The following is a 25,827-nucleotide window of genomic DNA, read 5'->3' as shown; positions in this document are numbered from 1 at the left end:
GGCTGTGTTGTGCTGTGCTGCTGTTGTTAATAGGGGCTGTGTCCACTACTTCAAAGTCCATAGGGGCTGGCTGGACTGTGTTGTGCAGTCAGTTCTCCATAGGGGCTGTGTCCACTCCAAAGTCCTGTGCAGTGTCCCAGTCCTAAAGGGGTGCTGTAGTGTTGTCCAGGGGGTGCTCTGTCCATCAGGGGTGCTCCCCCCAAGTGCTAAAAAAATAATATATTTTCTGTGTTTGTGAATTGTGTGCGCAGTAGCCGCACGTGCATCAACAAAGTAGTGCCAAGCGTGCGCCTGTGTCATAAGTAAAGGGCCGGCTGGCTTGACCATTAAAGGGTGCTGTAACCCCCGAAAGTACACTCCAGTCCAAACCAAAAAAAAAAATATTTTCTGTGTTTGTGAATTGTGTGCGCAGTAGCCGCACGTGCATCAACAAAGTAGTGCCAAGCGTGCGCCTGTGTCATAAGTAAAGGGCCGGCTGGCTTGATCGTTAAGGGTGCTGTAACCCCCGAAAGTACACTCCAGTCCAAACCAAAAAAAAAAATTATTTTCTGTGTTTGTGAATTGTGTGCGCAGTAGCCGCACGTGCATCAACAAAGTAGTGCCAAACGTGCGCCTGTGTCATAAGTAAAGGGCCGGCTGGCTTGACCGTTAAGGGTGCTGTAACCCCCGAAAGTACACTCCAGTCCAAACCAAAAAAAAAATTATTTTTCTGTGTTTGTGAATTGTGTGCGCAGTAGCCGCACGTGCATCAACAAAGTAGTGCCAAAACGTGCGCCTGTGTCATAAGTAAAGGGGCCGGCTGGCTTGACCGTTAAGGGTGCTGTAACCCCCGAAAGTACACTCCAGTCCAAACCCAAAAAAAATTATTTTCTGTGTTTGTGAATTGTGTGCGCAGTAGCCGCACGTGCATCAACAAAGTAGTGCCAAGCGTGCGCCTGTGTCATAAGTAAAGGGCCGGCTGGCTTGACCGTTAAGGGTGCTGTAACCCCCGAAAGTACACTCCAGTCCAAACCAAAAAAAAAAATTATTTTCTGTGTTTGTGAATTGTGTGCGCAGTAGCCGCACGTGCATCAACAAAGTAGTGCCAAGCGTGCGCCTGTGTCATAAGTAAAGGGCCGGCTGGCTTGACCGTTAAGGGTGCTGTAACCCCCGAAAGTACACTCCAGTCCAAACCTAAAAAAAAAATTATTTTCTGTGTTTGTGAATTGTGTGCGCAGTAGCCGCATGTGCATCAACAAAGTAGTGCCAAGCGTGCGCCTGTGTCATAAGTAAAGGGCCAGCTGGCTTGACCGTTAAAGGGTGCTGTAACCCCCGAAAGTACACTCCAGTCCAAACCAAAAAAAAAATTATTTTCTGTGTTTGTGAATTGTGTGCGCAGTAGCCGCACGTGCATCAACAAAGTAGTGCCAAGCGTGCGCCTGTGTCATAAGTAAAGGGCCGGCTGGCTTGACCGTTAAGGGTGCTGTAACCCCTGAAAGTACACTCCAGTCCAAACCTAAAAAAAAAATTATTTTCTGTGTTTGTGAATTGTGTGCGCAGTAGCCGCACGTGCATCAACAAAGTAGTGCCAAGCGTGCGCCTGTGTCATAAGTAAAGGGCCGGCTGGCTTGACCGTTAAGGGTGCTGTAACCCCCGAAAGTACACTCCAGTCCAAACCAAAAAAAAAATTATTTTCTGTGTTTGTGAATTGTGTGCGCAGTAGCCGCACGTGCATCAACAAAGTAGTGCCAAGCGTGCGCCTGTGTCATAAGTAAAGGGCCGGCTGGCTTGACCGTTAAGGGTGCTGTAACCCCCGAAAGTACACTCCAGTCCAAACCTAAAAAAAAATTATTTTCTGTGTTTGTGAATTGTGTGCGCAGTAGCCGCACGTGCATCAACAAAGTAGTGCCAAGCGTGCGCCTGTGTCATAAGTAAAGGGCCGGCTGGCTTGACCGTTAAAGGGTGCTGTAACCTCCGAAAGTACACTCCAGTCCAAACCAAAAAAAAAATTATTTTCTGTGTTTGTGAATTGTGTGCGCAGTAGCCGCACGTGCATCAACAAAGTAGTGCCAAGCGTGCGCCTGTGTCATAAGTAAAGGGCCGGCTGGCTTGACCGTTAAGGGTGCTGTAACCCCCGAAAGTACACTCCAGTCCAAACCTAAAAAAAAAATTATTTTCTGTGTTTGTGAATTGTGTGCGCAGTAGCCGCACGTGCATCAACAAAGTAGTGCCAAGAGTGCGCCTGTGTCATAAGTAAAGGGCCGGCTGGCTTGACCGTTAAAGGGTGCTGTAACCCCCGAAAGTACACTCCAGTCCAAACCAAAAAAAAAATTATTTTCTGTGTTTGTGAATTGTGTGCGCAGTAGCCGCACGTGCATCAACAAAGTAGTGCCAAGCGTGCGCCTGTGTCATAAGTAAAGGGGCCGGCTGGCTTGACCGTTAAAGGGTGCTGTAACCCCCGAAAGTACACTCCAGTCCAAACCAAAAAAAAATTATTTTCTGTGTTTGTGAATTGTGTGCGCAGTAGCCGCACGTGCATCAACAAAGTAGTGCCAAGCGTGCGCCTGTGTCATAAGTAAAGGGCCGGCTGGCTTGACCGTTAAAGGGTGCTGTAACCCCCGAAAGTACACTCCAGTCCAAACCAAAAAAAAAATTATTTTCTGTGTTTGTGAATTGTGTGCGCAGTAGCCGCACGTGCATCAACAAAGTAGTGCCAAGCGTGCGCCTGTGTCATAAAGTAAAGGGCCGGCTGGCTTGACCGTTAAAGGGTGCTGTAACCCCCAAAGTACACTCCAGTCCAAACCAAAAAAAAAATTATTTTCTGTGTTTGTGAATTGTGTGCGCAGTAGCCGCACGTGCATCAACAAAGTAGTGCCAAGAGTGCGCCTGTGTCATAAGTAAAGGGCCGGCTGGCTTGACCGTTAAAGGGTGCTGTAACCCACAAAGTACACTCCAGTCCAAACCAAAAAAAAAAATTATTTTCTGTGTTTAGCCGCACGTATATATCAAATCGATATAACATAAATGGAGGACCAAACTTTCTCCGATAAAAATAAAAATAGAGAAAGATCAAGAACCACTTCCTCCTAGTGCTGAAGCTGCTGCCACTAGTCATGACATAGACGATAACATGCCATCAACGTCGTCTGCCAAGGCCGATGCCCAATGTCATAGTAGAGGGCACATACAATCCCAAATGGCAAAAGTTCAGGAAAATGACCTTGAAAAAGACATTTAAATCAGCTGAAGAGAAACGTAAACTTGCCAATATGCCATTTACGACACGGAGTGGCAAGGAACGGCTAAGGTCGATCCCTAGTATGTTCATGACTAGTGGTTCAGCTTCACATGACGATGGAAGCACTCCTCCCCCACTAAAAAAAATCAAAAGAGTTAAGCTGGCAAAAAGCACAGCGAAGAACTGTGCTTTCTAAGAAGATATCACAAATCCCCAAGGAGAGTCCAAGTGTGGTGGTGGTTGCGATGCCTGACCTTCCCAGCACTGGACGGGAAGAGGTGGCTCTTTCCACCATTTGCACGCCCCCTGCAAGTGCTGAAAGGAGCACCCACAGTCCACTTGCTGATATGCAAATTGAAGATGTCACTGTTGAAGTACAACAGGATGAGGATACTGGTGTAGCTGGCGCTGAGGAGGAAGTTGGCGAGGAGGATTCTGATGGTGATGTGGTTTGTTTAAATCAGGCTCCGGGGGGAGACAGTTGTTGTCCGTGGGATGAAAAAGCCCATCACGGTCATGCCTGGGCAGAAGACCAAAACATTCCACCTCTTTGGTCTGGCAATATTTCTATCCAAATCCGGACAACAACTGTCTTGCCATATGTACCATATGTAAAGGTGAAAATAAGTAGGGGTAGGGACGTCAACCACCTAGGAACATCCTCCCTTATACGGCACCTGCAGCGCGTTCATAAAAAGTTACTGTCAAGTTCAGAAACTTTGGCTCAGACCGTAAGCAGTCCAGGGACACCTAAATCCCGTTGTCCTGTTGTATCCAAGCGCCTGCAAACCACACCGTCAACTCCCTCCTCGTCAATTTCCTCCTTAGTCAGGATCGGAAGTAGTCCTGCAGGCCATATCACTGGCATGACTGACTCTCCTATCCGGGATTCCTCCGGAGGATCCTGCATTGCTACGCCTACTGCTGCCGCTGCTGCTGTTGCTGCTGCTGCTGGGAGTCGTTCATCATCCCAGAGAGGAAGTAGGAACACCACTACTTTTACTAAACAATTGACCCTCCAACAGTCCTTAGCGAGGAGGATGAAGTACGACAGCAGTCATCCTGAAGCAAAACGTATAACTGAGGCCTTGACTGCTATGTTGGTGTTAGACGTGCGTCCGGTATCCGCCATTAGTGCAGTGGGATTTAGACAATTGATGGAGGTAGTGTGTCCCCGGTTCCAAATCCCGTCTAGATTCCACTTCACTAGGCAGGCGATACCGAGACTGTACAGAAACGTCAGAAAAAAGTGTCCTCAGTGTCCTGAAAAAATGCCGTTGTACACAATGTCCACTTAACCACGGACATGTGGACAAGTGGAAACAGGGCAGACTAAGGACTATATGACTGTGACAGCCCACTGGGTAGATGTATCACCTTACGCAGCAACAGCAGCAGCGTCACCAGTAGCAGCATCTCAGAAACGCCAGCTCGTTACAAGGCAGGCTACGCTGTGTATCACCGGTTTCAGTAAGAGGCACACCGCCGACAACCTCTTAGAGAAACTGAGGGAAATCATCGCCCAGTGGCTTACCCCACTTAGACTCTCCTGGGGATTTGTGATATCTGACAACGCCACCAATATTGTGCGGGCATTACATCTGGGCAAATTCCAGCACGTCCCATGTTTTGCTCACACAATAAACTTGGTGGTGCAGAATTTTCTGAAAAGCGACAGGGGCGTGCAGGAGACGCTTTGGGTGGCCCGAAAAAATTTCTGGCCACTTTCGCCATTCAGCGACTGCGTGCCGAAGACTGGAGCGCCAGCAAACACTCTTGAACCTGCCCCGCCATCACCTGAAGCAAGAGGTTGTGACGCGGTGGAACTCAACCCTCTATATGCTTCAGAGGATGGAGGAGCAGCAAAAGGCCATACAAGCCTATACATCCACCTATGACATAGGCAAAGGAGGGGGTATGCACCTGACTCAAGCGCAGTGGAGAATGATTTCCGTGTTGTGCAAGGTTCTTCAGCCCTTCGAACTTGCCACACGTGAAGTCAGTTCAGACACTGCCAGCTTGAGTCAGGTCATTCCCCTCATCAGGCTTTTGCAGAAGCAGCTGGAGAAAGTGAAGGAGGAGCTAAGACGGAGCGATTCCGCTCGGCATGTGGGACTTGTGGATGAAGCCCTTCATTCGCTTTGCCAGGATTCCAGGGTGGTCAATCTGTTGAAATCAGACCACTACATTTTGGCCACCGTGCTCGATCCTAGGTTTAAAGCCTATGTGGTGTCTCTCTTTCCGGCCGACACAAGCCTGCAGAGGTGCAAAGACCTGCTGGTGAACACACTGTCAGCTGAAGCGGAACGTGACACGTCAACGGCTCCTTCTTCATTTTCTCCCGCAACTGGGGCTGCCAGGAAAAAACTTAGGTATCCTAAGCAACCCGCTGGCGGTGATGCAGGGCAGGCAGGACCAAGTTTGGACATCTGGTCCGGACTGAAGGACCTGGCAACAATTTCTGACATGTCTACTGTCACTGCATATGATACTGTCACCATTGACAGAATGGTGGAGGATTACATCGGTGACAGCATCCAAGTAGGCATGTCAGACAGTCCATACCTGTACTGGCAGGAAAAAGAGGCAATTTGGAGGCCCCTGTACAAACTGGCTCTATTTTACCTGAGTTGCCCCCCCTCCAGTGTGTACTCCGAAAGAGTGTTTAGTGCAGCCGGGAACTGCTTCCACAGAATGTGGAGAAGATGATGTTCATCAAAATGAATTATCAGCTCTTCCAGGGAGACCAGCCTCCAGAACGTACAGAGGGACCTGTGGTGGTGGATTCAAGTGGGGACGAGTTAATACTTTGTGAGGATGAGGATGTACACACTGAAGAGGGTGAGGAATCGGTGGATGAGGAGGATGAGGATGACATCTTGCCTCCGTAGAGCCAGTTTGTGCAGGGACACATTAATTGCCAGCTTGTTTTGTGGGGGCCCAAACGAACCAATCATTTCAGCCACAGTTGTGTGGCAGACCCTGGCGCTGAAATGATTGATTTGTTAAAGTGTGCATGTCCTGTTTATACAACATAAGGGTGGGTGGGAGGGCCCAAGGACAATTCCATCTTGCACCTCTTTTTTTCTTTGCATTATGTACAGTTTGGGGCCTAGTTTTTCTAACTGCCATCCTGTCTGCCACTGCAGTGTCACTCCTAGATGGGTCACGTGTTTGTGCCGCCCACTCGTGTCGCTTAGCATAGTCATCCAGCTACCTCGGTGCAACCTTTTGGACATAAAAACACTATTGTGAGGTGTGAGGTGTTCAGAATAGACTGGAAATGAGTGGAAATTAAGGTTATTGAGGTTAATAATAGCATAGGAGCAGAAAAACCTACAAATTCTGTGATTTTAGCTGTTTTTATGCTTTTTTTCAAAAAAATACAGATCCAAAACACAAAACCCAGAACCCAAAACACGGAAGGGTGGTTTTGGCAAAACCAATCCAGATCCAAAACACGAAGAAAGATCCAGATCCAAAACCAAAACACAAAACACGAAAAGTGGCCGGTGCACACCCCTACTCTGGGTGCACACTAAACAGATATATCTGCAGATGATGATTGTTCGTACACACTGAACAACCATCATCTGTGTTCAGTGTGTAGGAGGGGGTGGGTCCCTCTGGCTGGGGGGCGGGGTGGTGGTGGGTCTGTCCCCCTCCCTGTGGCTGCTGCTGTATGTGTACAGGATGTCTTGCTGATGGACAGATATGTCTGCAGATATATCTGTCCATCAGTTGTGCAGCACAGCCAATGCGATATGTCTGTGAATGACGTTGTTCACAGACATATCGTTAGTACACACTGGCCGACGGGCACCAGATATATTGGCCGATCAGTTGCAGGTAATAGCTGAGTGCTGGGGGAATCTGTGTTTACTACTGGAAATGTGCTATGGTTGTTCATTTTTCTGGCTCCTTACTTCACATTCTATTTACAAATTAGGCTGTTATACTGATGCAGGCTAGAGTGATGAGTATATTAAACCAGGGCCGCACTGGGGGGGGGTGTGCTAAGGGGGCACATGACCCGGGTGCCGGCTTGAGGGGGTACCGGGGAATGGCTGCTGGGAGACTAGGTTGCTGCTCTTGTGGGTTTGGAGCCACACCCCGGCCTTGAGTGGCACAGAGACATCATCAGTCTGATGTGGTGCCGTCGCAAGCCAATCAGTGCTTGCGGACCGGCATCCAATCAGCAGAGGCTGCCGATCCGTGAGCTCCAATTGGTTCGTGAGCGGCACCACATTATTATGACGGCAGTACTGACTGTTTCCCAGCGTGTGTCAGTCCCGACCCACGCCACTCCGAGCTCACCCACCGCACAGCCCTGGCAGGTAAGAGAAGGGAGAAGGGGCCTTTCTGTCACTTAATGTAAAAGAGGCCATACTATGGCATAATGTGTAAGGGGCCTTACTGTGGCATAATGTGTATGGGGCCTTACTGTGGCATAATGTGTATGGGGTATTACTGTGGCATAATGTATATGGGGAATTGCTGTGGCATAATATATATGGGGCATTACTGTGGCATAATGTATATGGTGCATTACTGTGGCTTAATGTATAAGGGGCATTACTGTGGCATAATGTGTTGTAAGGGGAATTGCTGTGGCAGAATGTGTTGGAAGGGGCATTACTGTGTTGCATAATGTGTTGTAAGGGACATTACTATGGCATAATGTGTTATAAGGGACATTACTGTGTGGCATGTGTTGTATAGGAAAGATTCCTGGACTGCACACCCTGAATATATATAATGGGAGGTGCTACCTGTGTTGTAAGGGGTATAACTGTGGCATAATGTGTTATAAGGGTCATTAATGTGTGGCATAATGTGTTATAAGGGGCATTACTGTGTCACAAAACCACATACCCTTTTCGTCCTCTTTTTGGGGGTGCCAAATTATGGCCTTGCCCCTGGTGACAAAAATCCTAGTTTCGGCCCTGATTAAACAATTTCAGAATTAGAGCATAGGGCCTGAATAATAAATGTATGCAAACCCGCGGCCGTTTGGGGGTGGAGCTGGGCAGCACTCTCAAAAATAAGGGGATTTAATAGCCTCGGGACTGCAGATGAGGCAGCCAATCTGACAAGCCTTAAAGTGGGTACACACCTGACAGATATATCTGCAGATCGAGTGATCTGCAGATATATCTGCAGATGATGGTCATTCATACACACTGTACGACCATCATCTGCATGCTGCAGCGGGTCCCAGCGGCCAAGGGCCGGGGGGCGTGGCCCAATTGTGGAAGGCCCCCTTCGAGAAAAAAAACAAAAACATTTGCGGCGCCGGGGAGGGGGGCGCTGTGTGCCCATCAGCCGGCGCACAACCAATGGGGGGCGTGATCAGCGTGATTGCTCCCCGCTTTGGCATAGGAGACTGTTCGGGCTGCTGCTTTAGCAGCCTCGGACAGTCTCCCAGTGCAGCCCAGCACACAGCAGCATGTGCTGGGCTGCTGTGGATGGGGAGCGGTGCCGGACCCGGGTAAGTAGTACCCACTCGCTGCTACCCCCCCTCTCTGCACCCCTGTGTATGGGTGATCAGCTTATCGCCCGTACACACTTGCCGATGAACAGATATGTCTGCAGACATATCTGTTCATTGGCTATGCAGCACAACCAATGCGATATGCCTGTGAACGACGTTGTTCACAGACATATCGTCTGTACACACTGGCCGACGGGGGCACGATATAATGGCCAATCAATTGATCAGCCAATATATCGGCCAGTGTGTACCCAGCATTAGGCTTACTCAGATGGTGATCCGATGCTGCATCTTTTGTCCTCAGATGCCTCCTGCAGCATTAGCATGTTAGCCCACAGCAGCTGTGTCCAAAGACATGCATAGCATACAACTCTTAATCAGGCCCATACTTGATTGAAAAAAAGACCTAGTCAGGATCAGATGTGAACTCACTCTAATGTACAGTAGGTGCCCTAAAATAACTGTGGGATTGGTAATAGATGTATGTATTAGCCACTCTGCCTATTTCCCACATTTGTTCCTTATAAAGATTCAACACAAGAACTTTCTCAGGACTGGAGGATCAACAATGATTTTATCAAAAAAGCACCTGGGGTGTTGTTTGAATGCACTTAGAGCTTTGATGTTTATTTTAGTAAAATATTTGTTTAAAGAGGGTGGAGTGGATGTTTGTTTTGTTTTCTAACCAATATATTTTGGACAAAAGTTTGTGTGAGAGTATATCCTCTTGATCAGCCCCTTCCCTTAACATCGTAAAGGGACTGATCAAGAAAATACCCTCTCCCACAAACCTCGGCTCTATGTCAAATGTATCTTGGTCAAAGTATATAAATAACTACTATGTAGTATTATTTCTCTCCTTCTGGGTATTATACCACTTGTTTCTAGCTCCAGTGTGTTCAGAGTATTCCCCAGACTGCTCCAGGTAGGGCTGGGAAATAACATATTCATTCACACCTATCCGCTTTTATTGCACTTTTTACACGTTAATAAAAACATGAGAAGCTCAGTGTTTAAATAAAAATCTACTCTAAGTTATTAATCAATAATTCAATTAATGAACTGAAATATATCTTGTGTTAAAAGTGAAATCAATGTTTCACCCAAATAAGGGTACGCTAATAAATAAAGAAAATTGTGTGTATTGCAGTTAAAAGATACTTTTATTACAGGATTTATTTATAATTGACAATGTCATGAGCACTACCGAGTTCCTGCTAATCAACCTAGTTTATTTCTTAATTACCTGATGTGCTGATACCTGGAGTGCTCTCATTAATATTGTCTGGCTCTTTCCCAGGATGTAATGATATTAGTGATGAGAACTCCATGGGTTTCCATATTTCTTGAGTGATACTTGTTTCCTGTTCAAAAGCACTGACTTTTGTCCATCCGAGTGCTTTGGGAATTTAAAAAAATATTTTATTTTTTTCTAATAGCTAGAAATTAAATAGTTTATTATAACATGGTACATAAACCCAGATGATCTGTAAACTAGATATTCTTTGATTATTCTAATATACTACAAATAAATTGATTTCCCATATCCTTAATCTCACATCCATTGTAATGCAGTAATTTGAGGGACATAATGTTACATTCAGATGAAGACACTTCTACAACGCCAATGATGTGCCAACATATAATAGACACCAGGGGCCAAATGTAATAGGGAGAGAGTTTAGAAAATGTGAGAGTTTTTTCACACTTTTTAAAATCGGCCAAAATAAGAGTCTGAGAACATGCAAACTCTCTTGTTTTCAGACTCCAAAAACTGTCACAATTTAAACTCTCTTCCAGATGTTTTCCCATTGTGAAGATATAACTTGTAATAGTGTGAGAGTTTACTGCTAAACTCTCACATTTTCTAAATTCTGACCCTATTACATTTGGCCCCAGATTACTATTATACCTGGTGTGGGGTATAGGGAACAGTACATGGGGGATTTAACTATGCATGAACTCAATAATCAAGAAGAGTTATGTTATTAATATTTTTATATTTTTAATTCTGACATTGTGATTATTTCCATAAGCATTATTATGAGATATAGAGAATTTGGTTTTGATTGAACACATAAATATATAGCCTACCTTAAACTTTCTAGAGACTAGATTTCAAATGCAGAAGTAGCTCTTCACAAGGTTTTTTAAAAAAATCACTATTGTCATAGTAGATAGTACATTTTGCTTTCAACTATGTGTTTTTGCCATAGATTATAATATACCATGAATATGAATTATTTTCTACAAGCTATGTAACTTGAAGACTGTATTTAATAATTCAACATTTTTAAGAAGAATTCTGCCCATGTTTATCTTTTAATCTAATAATGTAATTACAAGATTTTACATGAATCTAATAGTATTTCATATTTTTTTTAACCTGGGAAGCACCCAACCGTTATTTTCGTAGTACAATTTTTTGAAGATGAGATTGGACATGTTTCCATAGATGTACACAAGTGTGTCAGTATCACTAAAGGTATGTTCTGGTGATTAGAGAGAGGCTACAATTTATATATATTTATATATATATATATATATATATATATATATATATATATTAGGGGTGTGCACCGGCCACTTTTCGTGTTTTGGTTTTGGATCTGGATCTTTCTTCATGTTTTGGATCTGGATTGGTTTTGCCAAAAACACCCTTCTGTGTTTTGGGTTCTGGGTTTTGGATCTGTATTTTTTTTTTATAAAAGCATAAAAACAGCTAAAATCACAGAATGTGTTGATTTTTCTGCTCCTATGCTATTATTAACCTCAAAAACCTTAATTTCCACTCATTTCCAGTCTATTCTGAACACCTCACAATAGTGTTTTTATGTCCAAAAGGTTGCACCGAGGTAGATGGATGACTATGCTAAGCGACACGAGTGGGCGGCACAAACACGTGGCCCATCTAGGAGTGACACTGCAGTGGCAGACAGAATGGCAGTTTGAAAAACTAGGCCCCAAACAGTACATAATGCAAAGAAAAAAAAGAAGTGCAAGATGGAATTGTCCTTGGGCCCTCCCACCCACCGTTATGTTGTATAAACAGGACATGCACACTTTAACAAACCAATCATTTCAGCGCCAGGGTCTGCCACACGACTGTGGCTGAAATGATTGGTTCGTTTGGGCCCCCACAAAACAAGCTGGCAATGAATCTGTCCTTGCACAAACTGGCTCTACGGAGGCAAGATGTCGTCCTCATCCTCCTCATCCACCGATTCCTCACCCTCTTCAGTGTTGTGTACATCCTCATCCTCACAGAGTATTAATTCGTCCCCGCTGGAATCCACCACCACAGATCCCTCTGTATGTTCTGGAGGCTAGTCTCCCTGGAAGAGTTGATAATTCATTTTTATGAACATCATCTTCTCCACATTTTGTGGAAGCAACCTTCTACGCCTTTCGCTGACAAGGTTCCCGGCTGCACTGCGGGGCAGGTTTGCTGGCACTCCAGTCTTCGGCACTCGGTCGCTGAATGGTGAAAGTGGGCAGAAATTTTATAGGCCACCCAAAGCGTCTCCTGCACGCCCCTGTCGCTTTTCAGAAAATTCTGCACCACCAAGTTTATTGTGTGAGCAAAACATGGGACGTTGCTGGAATTTGCCCAGATGTAGTGCCCGCACAATATTGGTGGCGTTCTCAGATATCACAAATCCCCAGGAGAGTCTAAATGGGGTAAGCCACTGGGCGATGATTTCCCTCATTTTCTCTAAGAGGTTGTCGGCGGTGTGCCTCTTACTGAAACCGGTGATACACAGCGTAGCCTGCCTTGGAACGAGCTGGCGATTCTGAGATGCTGCTACTGGTGACGCTGCTGTTGTTGCTGCATAAGGTGATACATCTACCCAGTGGGCTGTCACAGTCATATAGTCCTTAGTCTGCCATGTTCCATTTGTCCACATGTCCGTGGTTAAGTGGACATTGGGTACAACTGCATTTTTCAGTACACTGAGGACACTTTTTCTGACGTTTCTGTACAGTCTCGGTATCGCCTGCCTAGTGAAGTGGAATCTAGACGGGATTTGGAACCCGGGACACACTACCTCCATAAACTGTCTAAATTCCACTGCACTAATGGCGGATACCGGACGCACATCTTACACCAACATAGCAGTCAAGGCCTCAGTTATACGTGTTGCTTCAGGATGACTGCTGTTGTACTTCATCCTCCTCGCTAAGGACTGTTGGAGGGTCAATTGTTTAGTAAAAGTAGTGGTGTTCCTACTTCCTCTCTGGGATGATGAACGACTCCCAGCAGCAGCAACAGCAGCAGTAGGCGTAGCAATGCAGGATCCTCCGGAGGAATCCCGGATAGGAGAGTCAGTCATGCCAGTGACATGGCCTGCAGGACTACTTCCGATCCTGACTAAGGAGGAAATTGATGAGGAGGGAGTTGACGGTGTGGTTTGCAGGCACTTGGATACAACAGGACAACGGGATTTAGGTGTCCCTGGACTGCTTACGGTCTTAGCCAAAGTTTCTGAACTTGACAGTAACTTTTTATGAACGCGCTGCAGATGCCGTATAAGGGAGGATGTTCCTAGGTGGTTAACGTCCCTACCCCTACTTATTTCACCTTTACATATGGTACATATGGCAAGACAGTTGTTGTCCGGATTTGGATAGAAATATTGCCAGACCAAAGAGGTGGAATGTTTGGTCTTCTGCCCAGGCATGACCGTGATGGGCTTTTTCATCCCACGGACAACAACTGTCTCCCCCGGAGCCTGATTTAAACAAACCACATCACCATCAGAATCCTTCTCGCCAACTTCCTCCTCAGCGCCAGCTACACCAGTATCCTCATCCTGTTGCACTTCAACAGTGACATCTTCAATTTGCATATCAGCAAGTGGATTGTGGGTGCTCCTTTCAGCACTTGCAGGGGGCGTGCAAATGGTGGAAAGAGCCACCTCTTCCCATCCAGTGCTGGGAAGGTCAGGCATCGCAACCACCACCACACTTGGACTCTCCTTGGGGATATGTGATATCTTCTTAGAACGCACAGTTCTTCGCTGTGCTTTTGCCAGCTTAACTCGTTTGATTTTTTTAGCGGGAGGAGGGCTTCCATCGTCATGTGAAGCTGAACCACTAGTCATGAACATAGGGAAAGACCTTAGCCGTTCCTTGCCACTCCGTGTTGTAAATGGCATATTGGCAAGTTTACGTTTCTCCTCAGATGATTTAAATGTTTTTTTTAAGGTCATGTTCCTGAACTTTGTCATTTGGGATTGTATGTGCCCTCTACTATGACATTGGGCATCGGCCTTGGCAGACGACGTTGATGGCATGTTACCGTCTATGTCATGACTAGTGGCAGCAGCTTCTGCACTAGGAGGAAATGGTTCTTGATCTTTCCCTATTTTATTTTTATCGGAGAAAGTTTGGTCCTCCATTTATGTTATATTGATACATACGTGCGGCTAAGGCGCACACAAACACAGAAAATAATTTTTTATTTTTGTTGGAGACTAGTGCACTTTGTGGGTTACACCACCCTTTAAGAAATGAGCCAGCCGGCTCTTTACTTATGGGACACAGGCGCACGCTTGGTGCTGCTCCTTTGTTGATGCACGTGCAGCTACAGTGCACACAATTCACAAAGACAGAAAAAAAAAGAAGAATTTTTTATTCTTTGTAGAGCGCACTTTGAGCGTTACATCACCCTTTAACAGACAGACGCACGCTTGGCGCTGCTGCTTTGAGGATGCACATACAGTGCAGACAATTCACAAACACAGAAGAAAATGTTTTATTTTTGTTGGAGAGCACTTTGGGGGTTACACCACTCTTTAACAGACAGACGCACGCTTGTCGCTGCTGCTTTGAGGATGCAGGTGCAGCTACAGCCCAGACAATTCACAAAGACAGAATAAAAAGGAGAATTTTTTATTTTTTGTGAAGCGCACTTTGAGGGTTACACCACCCTTTAATGGACAAACCAGCCGGCCCTTTACTTATGGGACACAGGCGCACGCTTGGCACTGCTCCTTTGTTGATGCACGTGCAGCCACAGTGCACACAATTCACAAACACAGAAAATATTTTTTAAATTGGTTTGGAGTGCACTTTGGGGGTTACAGCACCCTTTAGCGGTCAAGCCAGCCGGCCCTCTATTTATGACACAGGCGCACGCTTGGCGCTACTTTGTTGATGCACGTGTGGCTACTGCGCACACAGGGCCTGATTCAGACCCGCTCGCGAGCGCTGAGCGCTTGCAAGCGGGTCGATGGTGCCCTAGTGCGCATGCGCGCGATGGAGGGAGCTCCGTCGTGCGCATGCGCGAGACCCGCATAGCGACGACCAGCCGTCGCTATGGGTCTCGCACCAAAGGGGGCGTGCTGTCGATGGTGAGTTACAGCACGCCCCATTTGGTGGGCGTGCCGGGGGCGTTGCTGCCTAGACGGAGGTGTTCCCATGGGAACCCCTACCGTCTGGGTCCGGCCCCACTGACATCACTAGTTCGCTAGTTTTTAACTGTGTCCCCCAATTTTAATTTTTTTTCACCCCCAAAATGAAAGTGTTCTTAAGTGTTTTTTTTTTTATTTTTGACGCAGTTTACCTTTGGGGGACTGTTTTAAGGCTGCACCGGGGTTCCCGCAATATTGCACCCCAAAACCCCAATTCTACACATTTTTCAACCTGCTATTACATTGCATTGACTTTCCGCCTAGTTGGAAAGTCTTTGAAATTGAATACGGCGATACTTTTTTGCCTGGCGAAATTACGTCATCAGCGAAACTTTTTCGCCGATCTCAGCTTTTCGCTCCAAATTGAATACGGGCTTTAGTATAAGAGTGTATCGAATAGTTCCACTTTCCTCTATGTTTACAAGTGCTTTCTATAAGTATATGAAAGTATGCCCCTGAACCACGAGTTTGGTTTTTCACATTTATCAGACAAAAATAAGGATGACCTACGCACAAGTAAAAGATTCAGGGGCCTATTCATGGCCTGGTAACCATGCAGAAACGCTAGTTTCCGCATATTTAGGTTACCGGGCCATTCATCATCAGGGGTACCAAATGGACCACCTGATATTCAGCAAACTCCAAAAACTGAAAGTTTTCAGTGTGTTTGCGAGAAAATGTGCCATTTTCAGAAGGAGGGGGAAGGAATTCCAGGGATGCAAAGATAGATCCGAGTGGATCCCTCCGTCGCCTCCTCACTGACTTCCTGGCGGCTTTGCGCATGCATGACCTCGGGTCGCGCATGCGTAGCCGCACCGATGGGGGAGAGGTAAGTAACACAGCTACTTTTGTAGCTGCTATACTAACTCAGGGGACAGCTACTTTTCAGAGCAGCTGTCCCTGCACCGGAGCAATGATGAATAACTCCTGTATAAATTTTCCCCCGCTGCGAGTTGGATACTAAAGTATCCCTCGCAGCAAGGTGATTACTTAATCCGGCCCCCGATGATGAATAGGCCCCTCAAAGTTAATCTTTTACATATTCTGTTCTCCAATTTTAGTGTAGATTTAATGTAGCTATTCTGTGTGACAGAACTGTGGGCCCGATTCAGACCGGCTCGCTAGGCTGCGTTCACACGCAGCCTGCCGATGTTCGCAATCTGCGCATGCGTATGCATTGCAGTGTGCGTGCACAAACTATTGTATACGATTGGGAAGCGTTCACACGCTGCGCATAGCCAGCTCCCTAGAATGAGTGACAGGACAAGCCGTTTGTGGGTGGTGACAGGGGATAGTCAATGGAAATGGGGGAGTGGTGGTGCAAACACAGGCGTGCCTGAGCATATTAACGCTGTTTCAGAGGCGTGCATAATTAAGACGCAGCGTCATAGTACATGTCACATGGTTGTTTTGCACACTGAAGCACTCGCAGTGCTTGCAGTAGGGTATCGTCAACCACAAGTGCTGCATTTGCTTTCGATGGTACTCGATGTTATCGATGGTTGCATACACATCCTGGAGATGACGTGCATAAGTGGGCATTTTAAGACAGGCTGGTGGGTGTCTAAATACACACCGCCATTGCACGCTAAGACATAGGGCCTGATTCAGACCCACTCGCGAGCGGCTGTCCGCTCGCAAGTGGGTCGATGGTGTGCATGCGCGAGACGCGACGAGCGAAGGACTTTCCTTCGCTCGTTGTGTCTGATCAAAGGGGGCGTGCTGTCGATGTTGATTGACAGCACGCCCCCTTTGGTGGGCTTGCCGGGGGCGTGCCTGCCAGACGGAGGCGTTCCCAAGGGAACGCCTACCGTCAGAAGCCGGCCCCACTGACATCGCTAGTGATGTCAGTGGGAGTGATTTTGGCTCTGATAGAGCCAAAATCACCCCTGGCCTTGCGGTTGAGAAACTCAACCGCAGGCTTCTGCTCGCACTGGCGATGGTCAAGACCATCGCGACCATCGTCCTGCACGCTCGTATAGGCTGTGGGTGGTGACCCACAGCTATACGAGCGTCCAGGAGGACGCTCCATAGTTATGGAGGTGGGCCCTGATTCAGAGCGAGCGCTCTGGTCAGAGCGTCCGGCTCTGAATCAGGGCCATAGTGGGTGTGCTAATGCCTTGCCGAGCGATCACGGAGTTGTAAACTTTTGCTGCGTGTGAACGCATATAGCGGGTCTGAATCGAGTCCTGTGTTCAAAAAAATCTGATCAGAAATGTATATTTGATGCCAGCTGTAACTGCTAACTAAGTTAACCACTTAAAAAAGACATGTAATATTTTAACAGAATTAATTAGATGATTTTAATCCCATCCGTTTTAATAGTTCCCAATGCACCTCTGCACGTCTTTTACACGAGAAGACTTGTCCTGAATATAAAGCCAAGTCAATCTCACAGTATCACCCTTTGTTTTAGTGTACACGTTTAGTTATAATATGGGACACACCTCTTTCTCCATCATTGTAAATTGCCTTTAATAAAAGAAAAGGCTTTGCTCCAGATTTTGTGTCATTTGTATAACCTGATAGGTCAATGGAATCAAATTCAAACAGGTCTGAAAGACAAAGCAAAGGTTACATTTTTATTACTACCAGTTATTTATACTGTATACTCACTGCATATATATTCCACAGTGCTTTGCAGAGAATATTTGCCCATTGTCATCAGTCCCTGCCCCAGTGGAGTCTACAATATATACAGGGCCGGCTCTAGGGGTGTTTGACCAGTGCGGTCGAACAGGGGTGCCACCGATGGAGGGCGCACCCCTCCCCAACATCCCGATTTCAGCAAGACAGTACTGTCGAGCTGGTCCACCCGTGGGCCGGAGTGGCCCGCGGGTGGTCAAATCGGGAGGTTGGGGACCCCCACCGCCGCAGCTGTGCAGCGGTGCCGGACCCCCGGAGTGTGAATGGATCCATTCACTCATATGAGAGGGCTGGCGGAAGCCCAGCCCTCCCTCACTGGCTGGGCTACCCCCAGGCTGACGTTATTTGGAGGCGTGCCATGCGGGCACGCCTCCAAATAATGGCACTTAGGGGGCGTGGCCTATGGTAAAGAGGCCACACCCCCAAATTTGCGATTGCAGGGCGCAGCATAACGGGTCGGCACAGGATGCTTAGACCCCTGGTGCTGGCCCTGAATATATATTCCCTAACACGGCTGCCTTTTGAATTTGGCACCAGCCAACAGCCAATCAGAAGCAGCCTCCACTGCATGGAGTGAGAGGTGCTGGGGGTGAGAGAGGGAAGCAGTTAGAGAGAGGTGCAGGGGGTGAGAGAGGGAATCAGAGAGAGGTGCAGGGGTGAGAGAGGGAAGCAGTTAGAGAGAGGTGCAGGGGGTGAGAGAGGGAAGCAGAGAGAGGTGCAGGGGGTGAGAGAGGGAAGCAGTTAGAGAGAGGTGCAGGGGGTGAGAGAGGGAAGCAGTTAGAGAGAGGTGCAGGGGGTGAGAGAGGGAAGCAGAGTATGTGGGGAGTAAGAGTGTTACCTGCGATAAAGATATGGGCACATGAAGAGAGTGATAGACAAAGGAAATAGATAAGAGAAAGCAGAAGAGACTCATGGAAGACATAAGAGAGGTGAGCAAAGTTTGTTCAATATATTCTACTACATATTGCTAAAAGCCTTATAAATTTAATCTCATATTATCAAAATCCTGAACACTTCGGACGGTGGGGGTGGGATGGTTTTGATTCAAATTTCCATACCCCCACTTTTAAATTACCACTTTGAGCACTGGTAACAACTTTGGAAATGATACTAATTGTAGGGTAAGCATAATGGAGGAGAACTTGTCTGCTTAAGAGAATTTATTTAAGACAGATAGCAATGTGTCCAATGAAATTGATCAGCTCTAGCATTTGCTCTTGTGCATTATTTCAAGAAAATGGGGGGAGGAACCTCAAGGCCACTGTGCCTCTAGATCTCAGGGAAATGAAGCCAATCGGGTATACTGCACCAATCCATCCAATGACAAAAACAAGGGAAACTGACAAAAACAGTGGAGAAAAAAATAACTAGTGCCAAGTGATTATGGCCCCAGCCCATTGCTGAACTCATATAAAAATTCTCCCACCCTGATAAATGACCAGGTCATAAGTAATAGCTGTGCAACAAAAGAAAAGGTGAGATAAAGTGCTCTTTGCATTACCAATAATGTGCGGCACACCTAGGTCACCTCTCCAGGGGCACCTTTTCTTTTGTTGTACAGCCACTATGTATGGCCAGGCCATAAGTAGTAGCTGTGCAACAAAAGAAAAGGTGAGATAAAGGGGCTCAATATCCTGAGCTTTCTCCACTGAATCGACCTCTGGCCAGAGAATCAAGTGACGGCCCATCAACTAATGGTGGTAACTATAATTTATCTTAGATTGAGTGATATACAAAACTTAAATCACTTCTATCACTTTTAAATTTTGTTGGATTATGTAAAAAAAAAATACAATTATCTAATGAGTGAAATTCAGGGTAAAATACTAAAATGATTATATATGGAAACAAATTATCTTATTTAATCCAAATATAATAAAATAATTTAATGCAATAATTTAATGCATTAACAAAATTGTATGTCACGAATCGGGGTCTTAGCATCCCTTTCAAACTCAGACATTCTTTTATTTCTGTTTTCAAGACATCTCAGAGACACCTCCCTGTGATTAACTAATGTACCCTGATGCAGTGCTCCTAGTAGTAGTCTCCCCCCCAGCAGTGCCCCATTACTAATCCCCCCAGAAGTAGCCCTCCCCCAGCAGTGCCTCTAGTAGTAGTCCTCCCAGCAGTGTCCCCGGCAGTAATCCCTCCCTATGCAGTGACCCCAGTAGTGGTCCCACCAGTGCAGTGCCCTCCAGCAGTGCCCCCAGTAGTAGCCCCCCAGCAGTAATCCCCCCATGTAGTGCCCCCAGCAACAGTCCCCCCCAGCAGTACCCCTAGTAGTAATCCTCCTCTATGCAGTGTCCCCTAGTAGTGGTCCCACCAGTGTGCAGTGCCCCTAGCAGTACCCCCAGCAGTGCCCCTAGTAGTAATCCCCCTATATGCAGTGTGCCCCAGTAGTGGTCCCATCAGCAGCACCCCCAGTAGTACCCCCAGTAGTGCCCTTAGTAGTAGTCCATCCGTCCCCACCAGTAGTGCCCCCTTAGTAGTAGTCTGTCTCCCCCCAGCAGTACCCTTAGTAGAAGTCCCTCCCCCAGCAGTGCCCTTAGTAGAAGTCCCCCTCCCAGCATTGCCCTTAGTAGCAGTATCCCCCCCGGCAGTGCCCTTAGTAGTAGTAGCCCCCAAAGCAGTGCCCTTAGTAGTGGCCCCCCCAGCAGGGCCCTTAGTAGTAGTCATCCCCCAGCAGTGCCTTTAGTAGTAGTCCCCCCCAGCAGTGCTCTTAGTAGTAGTAGCCCCCCAAGCAGTGCCCTTAGTAGTACTAGCCACCCCAGCAGTGCCCTTAGTAGTAGTCCTCTCCCAGCAGTGCCCTTAGTAGTAGTAGCCCCCCAGCAGTGCCCTTAGTAGTAGCCCCCCAGCAGTGCCCTTAGTAGTAGTCCACCCCCAGCAGTGCCCTTAGTAGTAGTAGCCCCCCAGCAGTGCCCTTAGTAGTACTCCACCCCCCAGCAGTGCCCTTAGTAGTAGTAGCCACCCCCCCAGCGGTGCCCTTAGTAGTAGTCCACCCCCCCAGCAGTGCCCTTAGTAGTAGCCCCCCAGCAGTGCCCTTAGTAGTAGTAGCCACCCCCCCAGCAGTGCCCTTAGTAGTAGTAGCCCCCCCAGCAGTGCCCTTAGTAGTAGTCAATCCCCAAGCAGTGCCCTTAGTAGTAGCCACCCTCTCAGCAGTGCCCTTAGTAGTAGTAGCCCCCCCCAGCAGAGCCCTTAGTAGTAGTCCACCTCCCCAGCAGTGCCCTTAGTAGTAGTAGCCCCCCCCAGCAGTGCCCTTACTAGTAGTCCACCCCCCAGCAGTGCCCTTAGTAGTAGTAGCCACCTCCCCAGCAGTGCCCTTAGTAGTAGTCCACCCCCCAGCAGTGCCCTTAGTAGTAGTAGCCCCCCCAGCAGTGCACTTAGTAGTAGTAGCCCCCCCAGCAGTGCCCTTAGTAGTTGTAGTCCCCCCCATCAGTGCCCTTAGTAGTAGTAGCCCCCTAGCAGTGCACTTAGTAGTAGTCCATCCCCAGCAGTGCCCTTAGTAGTCCGCCCCTCCCAGCAGTGCCCTTAGTAGTAGTCCCCTCCCAGCAGTGCCCTTAGTAGTAGTAGCCCCCCAGCAGTGCCCTTAGTAGTAGCCCCCCAGCAGTGCCCTTAGTAGTAGTCCACCCCCAGCAGTGCCCTTAGTAGTAGTAGCCCCCCAGCAGTGCCCTTAGTAGTACTCCACCCCCCAGCAGTGCCCTTAGTAGTAGTAGCCACCCCCTCAGCGGTGCCCTTAGTAGTAGTCCACCCCCCCAGCAGTGCCCTTAGTAGTAGCCCCCCAGCAGTGCCCTTAGTAGTAGTAGCCACCCCCCAGCAGTGCCCTTAGTAGTAGTAGCCCCCCCAGCAGTGCCCTTAGTAGTAGTCAATCCCCAAGCAGTGCCCTTAGTAGTAGCCACCCTCTCAGCAGTGCCCTTAGTAGTAGTAGCCCCCCCCAGCAGAGCCCTTAGTAGTAGTCCACCTCCCCAGCAGTGCCCTTAGTAGTAGTAGCCCCCCCCAGCAGTGCCCTTAGTAGTAGTCCACCCCCCAGCAGTGCCCTTAGTAGTAGTAGCCACCTCCCCAGCAGTGCCCTTAGTAGTAGTCCACCCCCCAGCAGTGCCCTTAGTAGTAGTAGCCCCCCCAGCAGTGCACTTAGTAGTAGTAGCCCCCCCAGCAGTGCCCTTAGTAGTTGTAGTCCCCCCCATCAGTGCCCTTAGTAGTAGTAGCCCCCTAGCAGTGCACTTAGTAGTAGTCCATCCCCAGCAGTGCCCTTAGTAGTCCGCCCCTCCCAGCAGTGCCCTTAGTAGTAGTCCCCTCCCAGCAGTGCCCTTAGTAGTAGTCCATCCCCCCCAGCAGTGCCCTTAGTAGTAGTCTGCCCCTCCCAGCAGTGCCCTTAGTAGTAGTCCACCCCCCAGCAGTGCCCTTAGTAGTAGTCCGTCCTCCCCCCAGGAGTGCCCTTAGTAGTAGTCCCTCCCAGCAATGCCCTTAGTAGTAGTAGCCCCCCAGCAGTGCCCTTAGTAGTAGTCCCCCCCAGCAGTGCCCTTAGTAGTAGTCCCCCCCAGCAGTGCCCTTAGTAGTAGTAGCCCCCCAGCAGTGCCCTTAGTAGTAGTCCCACCCAGCAGGGCCCTTAGTAGTAATCCCCCCCAGCCGTGCCCTTAGTAGTAGTCCGTCCTACCCCCCAGCAGTGCCCTTAGTAGTATTCCCCCCCCAGCAGTGCCCTTAGTAGTAGTCCCCCTCCAGCAGTGCCCTTAGTAGTAGTAGCCACCCCCCCAGCAGTGCCCTTAGTAGGAGCCCACCCCCCCAGCAGTGCCCTTAGTAGTAGTAGCCACCCCAGCAGTGCCCTTAGTAGTAGTAGCCACCCCCCAGCAGTGCCCTTAGTAGTAGTAGCCCCCCCAGCAGTGCCCTTAGTAGTAGTCAATCCCCAAGCAGTGCCCTTAGTAGTAGCCACCCTCCCAGCAGTGCCCTTAGTAGTAGTCCACCCCCCCAGCAGTGCCCTTAGTAGTAGTAGCCCCCCACAGCAGTGCCCTTAGTAGTAGTCCACCCCCCAGCAGTGCCCTTAGTAGTAGTAGCCACCCCCCCAGCAGTGCCCTTAGTAGTAGTCCACCCCCCAGCAGTGCCGTTAGTAGTAGTAGCCCCCCAGCAGTGCACTTAGTAGTAGTAGCCCCCCCAGCAGTGCCCTTAGTAGTTGTAGTCCCCCCCCAGCAGTGCCCTTAGTAGTAGTAGCCCCCTAGCAGTGCACTTAGTAGTAGTCCATCCCCAGCAGTGCCATTAGTAGTAGTCCGCCCCTCCCAGCAGTGCCCTTAGTAGTAGTCCCCTCCCAGCAGTGCCCTTAGTAGTAGTCCGTCTCCCCCAGCAGTGCCCTTAGTAGTAGTAAGCCCCTCCCAGCAGTGCCCTTAGTAGAGTCCCCCCCCAGCAGTGCCCTTAGTAGTAGTCCGTCCTCCCCCCAGGAGTGCCCTTAGTAGTAGTCCGTCCTCCCCCCAGGAGTGCCCTTAGTAGTAGTCCGTCCTCCCCCCAGGAGTGCCCTTAGTAGTAGTAGTCCCTCCCAGCAATGCCCTTAGTAGTAGTAGCCCCGCCCAGCAGTGCCCTTAGTAGTAGTCCCCCCCCCAGCAGGGCCCTTAGTAGTAATCCCCCCCAGCCGTGCCCTTAGTAGTAGTCCGTCCTACCCCCCAGCAGTGCCCTTAGTAGTATTCCTCCCCAGCAGTGCCCTTAGTAGTAGTAGCCCCCCCAGCAGTGCCCTTAGTAGTAGTCCCCCTCCAGCAGTGCCCTTAGTAGTCTCATCTCAGCAGTGCCCTTAGTAGTAGTCCCCCCCCAGCAGCACCCTTAGTAGTAGTCCCCCCCCAGCAGTCCCTTAGTAGTAGTCCATCCCCCCACAGCAGTGCCCTTAGTAGTAGTCCATCCATCCCCCGTCCCCCCAGCAGTGCCCTTAGTAGTAGTCTGTCTGTCCCCCGTCCCCCCAGCAGTAGTAGTCCATCCGTCCCCCCCAGCAGTGCCCTTAATAGTAACTGCCATCCCCAGTGCCCCCCAGTCAGAGAGACACGCACGCAGAAAAAAAAAAACTCCACTTACCTTAATCCACGCTCCTGCATCTGCTCCTCCGTCCGGCGTCCACCCGGGCCGGCCCGCTCAGCGTGATGGGAGAGACCTCGCCATTCAAGCCACCAACCAGGTGAAACGGCCATCCTTCCGCACCATAGGAGGTCCGGTCAGTGCACGGACCAGACCCCCGCAAGGTGACCCTGATACGTATGTATACTTGCTGTCTGGCCGCCGTGTCAGTTCAGCTTATTACACTCTGCATGAACAGAGACACAGCACTCTGATCTTATATAATATAATTTGGAGACCTGTCTGCCCTATGGCTCATGCTCTCTTGCAGGCATCTGATTACACAGGCTCATTTATGATCTTACTATTGTGGCAGCACAGTGGATGGTTATTGTTTCATTGCACACATGAGGACGTGATTTATGTCCAGCTTTCTTTCCCCTGTTATTCAGGGGAATAGATTTGAATAACCTATTTGGCTCTTTTTTACTATCACTGTGTGATGATTTTGAGACACACTTGTGTCCATTGCAAACATAGCAAAACACACTGTGTACAACTATATTACTTGGCAACAATGTATGGTATCTATTAAATGTTCTATGGGAATACAGATTAGTACAATCCCTATATGAGGACTTGATTGGCGCCCGGTCTCTGCCTCGGTGACTTAGGGGAACGGACACTAGCAATACATTTCGCTTTCTTTTTTCTTTTTTATTACCACTCTGTGTGTTGTGACCATGTGATGACTTATTCAATGTACATCCGTATTTCATGTGAATAATACAAATTATGCTATGTATTGTTTGGTTAAAATGTATGGTGTCTGCTAAGTGCTCTAGGGGAATATAAATTAGCACCATCCCTACCGAAACATATGGGATTTGCATACCCATGTACAATCATATGAATACTATATAAATGCCGTTTACCTGTGATATGATTATTCCCAGGCACTATTAGACTGAAATTATTTATACCTGCATTTAGCTCATCTGCTTATATGGCTATATGAATATGATATACATACCTTAGAAGGTAACATAACCAATTTATTCAATAATCAAAGTATGCTGGTGCAATACTTTGTTTGGAATTTATGTCCATTGTTTAATCAAAGCGGACTCATACTGAGTTAGTCCTACATAATGCCCTTAACTGTATTACACCAGGACCCCCAATCTCCTGTTTATATAGTCCTACAACCATACCTTACTGAATATGCCCAATCTCGTCTGATCTTGGAAGCTATACAGTATTTGGCCTGATTAGTACTTGGATGGGAGACCACCAGGGAATATTGGGTGTTGTAGGTAATATTTAGGAGCAGAATGGGACTAAGGGCCTGATTCAGACCCGGTCACAAGCACTGAGTGCTTGCAACCGGGTCGATGTTTGCCCACTGGGCATGCGCACGACGGAGCCGGCTACGTCTTGCGCATGCACGAGACCCGGCTAGCGACGGGTGCTCCGTCACTCCGGGTCTCACACCAAAGGGGGCGAGCTGTCGATGTTGAGTGACAGCTCACCCCGTTTGGTGGGCAGGCCGGGGGGGGTGGCCGGCCAAACGGAGGCGTTTGGGGGCGGCCCCACTGACATCACCAGTTTGTTAGAGCCGAGAGCTCTCTGGGGCTTGCGGCCACGAGACCCTACCCCAAGGGTCTCGTCGCAAGCCCGATGGTCGCAATGGTCTTGACCATCGCGACCATCAACCTGGCCGCTCGCTATAGCTGGTCACCCACAGCTATGCGAGCGGCCAGGAGGCCGCACCAAAAAAAAAAAAAAACGCCCTGATTCAGAGCGAGCGCTCTTTCAGAGCATCCGTCTCTGAATCAGGTCCTAAGTGTATAATAGCAGGGACATAAGTGATTACATTTGATTTGGTTTATGTTGATTTCAGGATCACCACGGGTACAAAACTCCTGTATGATGTGAATAAATAATCTAGAATTTATAGGAGCACAATTACCCGGAATTATTTAGAATATTTATCCATTTATTCTATTAAAATGAGGAGATCTGACGCT

At 48.3% G+C, this 25,827-nt stretch overlaps 1 protein-coding gene and 1 pseudogene across 4 annotated transcripts in view; one reads left to right on the top strand and one right to left on the bottom strand.

The window, feature by feature from the left end:
- Positions 1–25,827, bottom strand: part of LOC148506705 (uncharacterized) — a 383,360-nt gene that overhangs the window by 133,287 nt on the left and 224,246 nt on the right. For 2 of the 4 annotated variants that reach the window (XM_088446314.1, XM_088446316.1), the window contains 2 exons: positions 17,575–17,682; positions 9,958–10,110 (listed from right to left, as the gene is read on the bottom strand). In XM_088446314.1, the coding sequence (XP_088302440.1) occupies positions 9,958–10,110; positions 17,575–17,682 (261 nt within the window). The remainder of the gene's footprint in view (positions 1–9,957; positions 10,111–17,574; positions 17,683–25,827) is intronic. The other 2 variants (XM_088446317.1, XM_088446315.1) reach the window with 2 other exon arrangements.
- On the top strand, positions 24,998–25,116 carry LOC148506707 (5S ribosomal RNA; annotated as a pseudogene).

The sequence above is a fragment of the Taudactylus pleione genome, unplaced genomic scaffold (assembly GCF_031769625.1).
Source record: "Taudactylus pleione unplaced genomic scaffold, aTauple2 ptg000397bl, whole genome shotgun sequence".
NCBI lineage: Eukaryota > Metazoa > Chordata > Amphibia > Anura > Myobatrachidae > Taudactylus > Taudactylus pleione.
The sequence above is the reverse complement of the archived record's forward strand: the minus strand, read 5'-3'. Positions and strand labels throughout refer to the sequence as shown.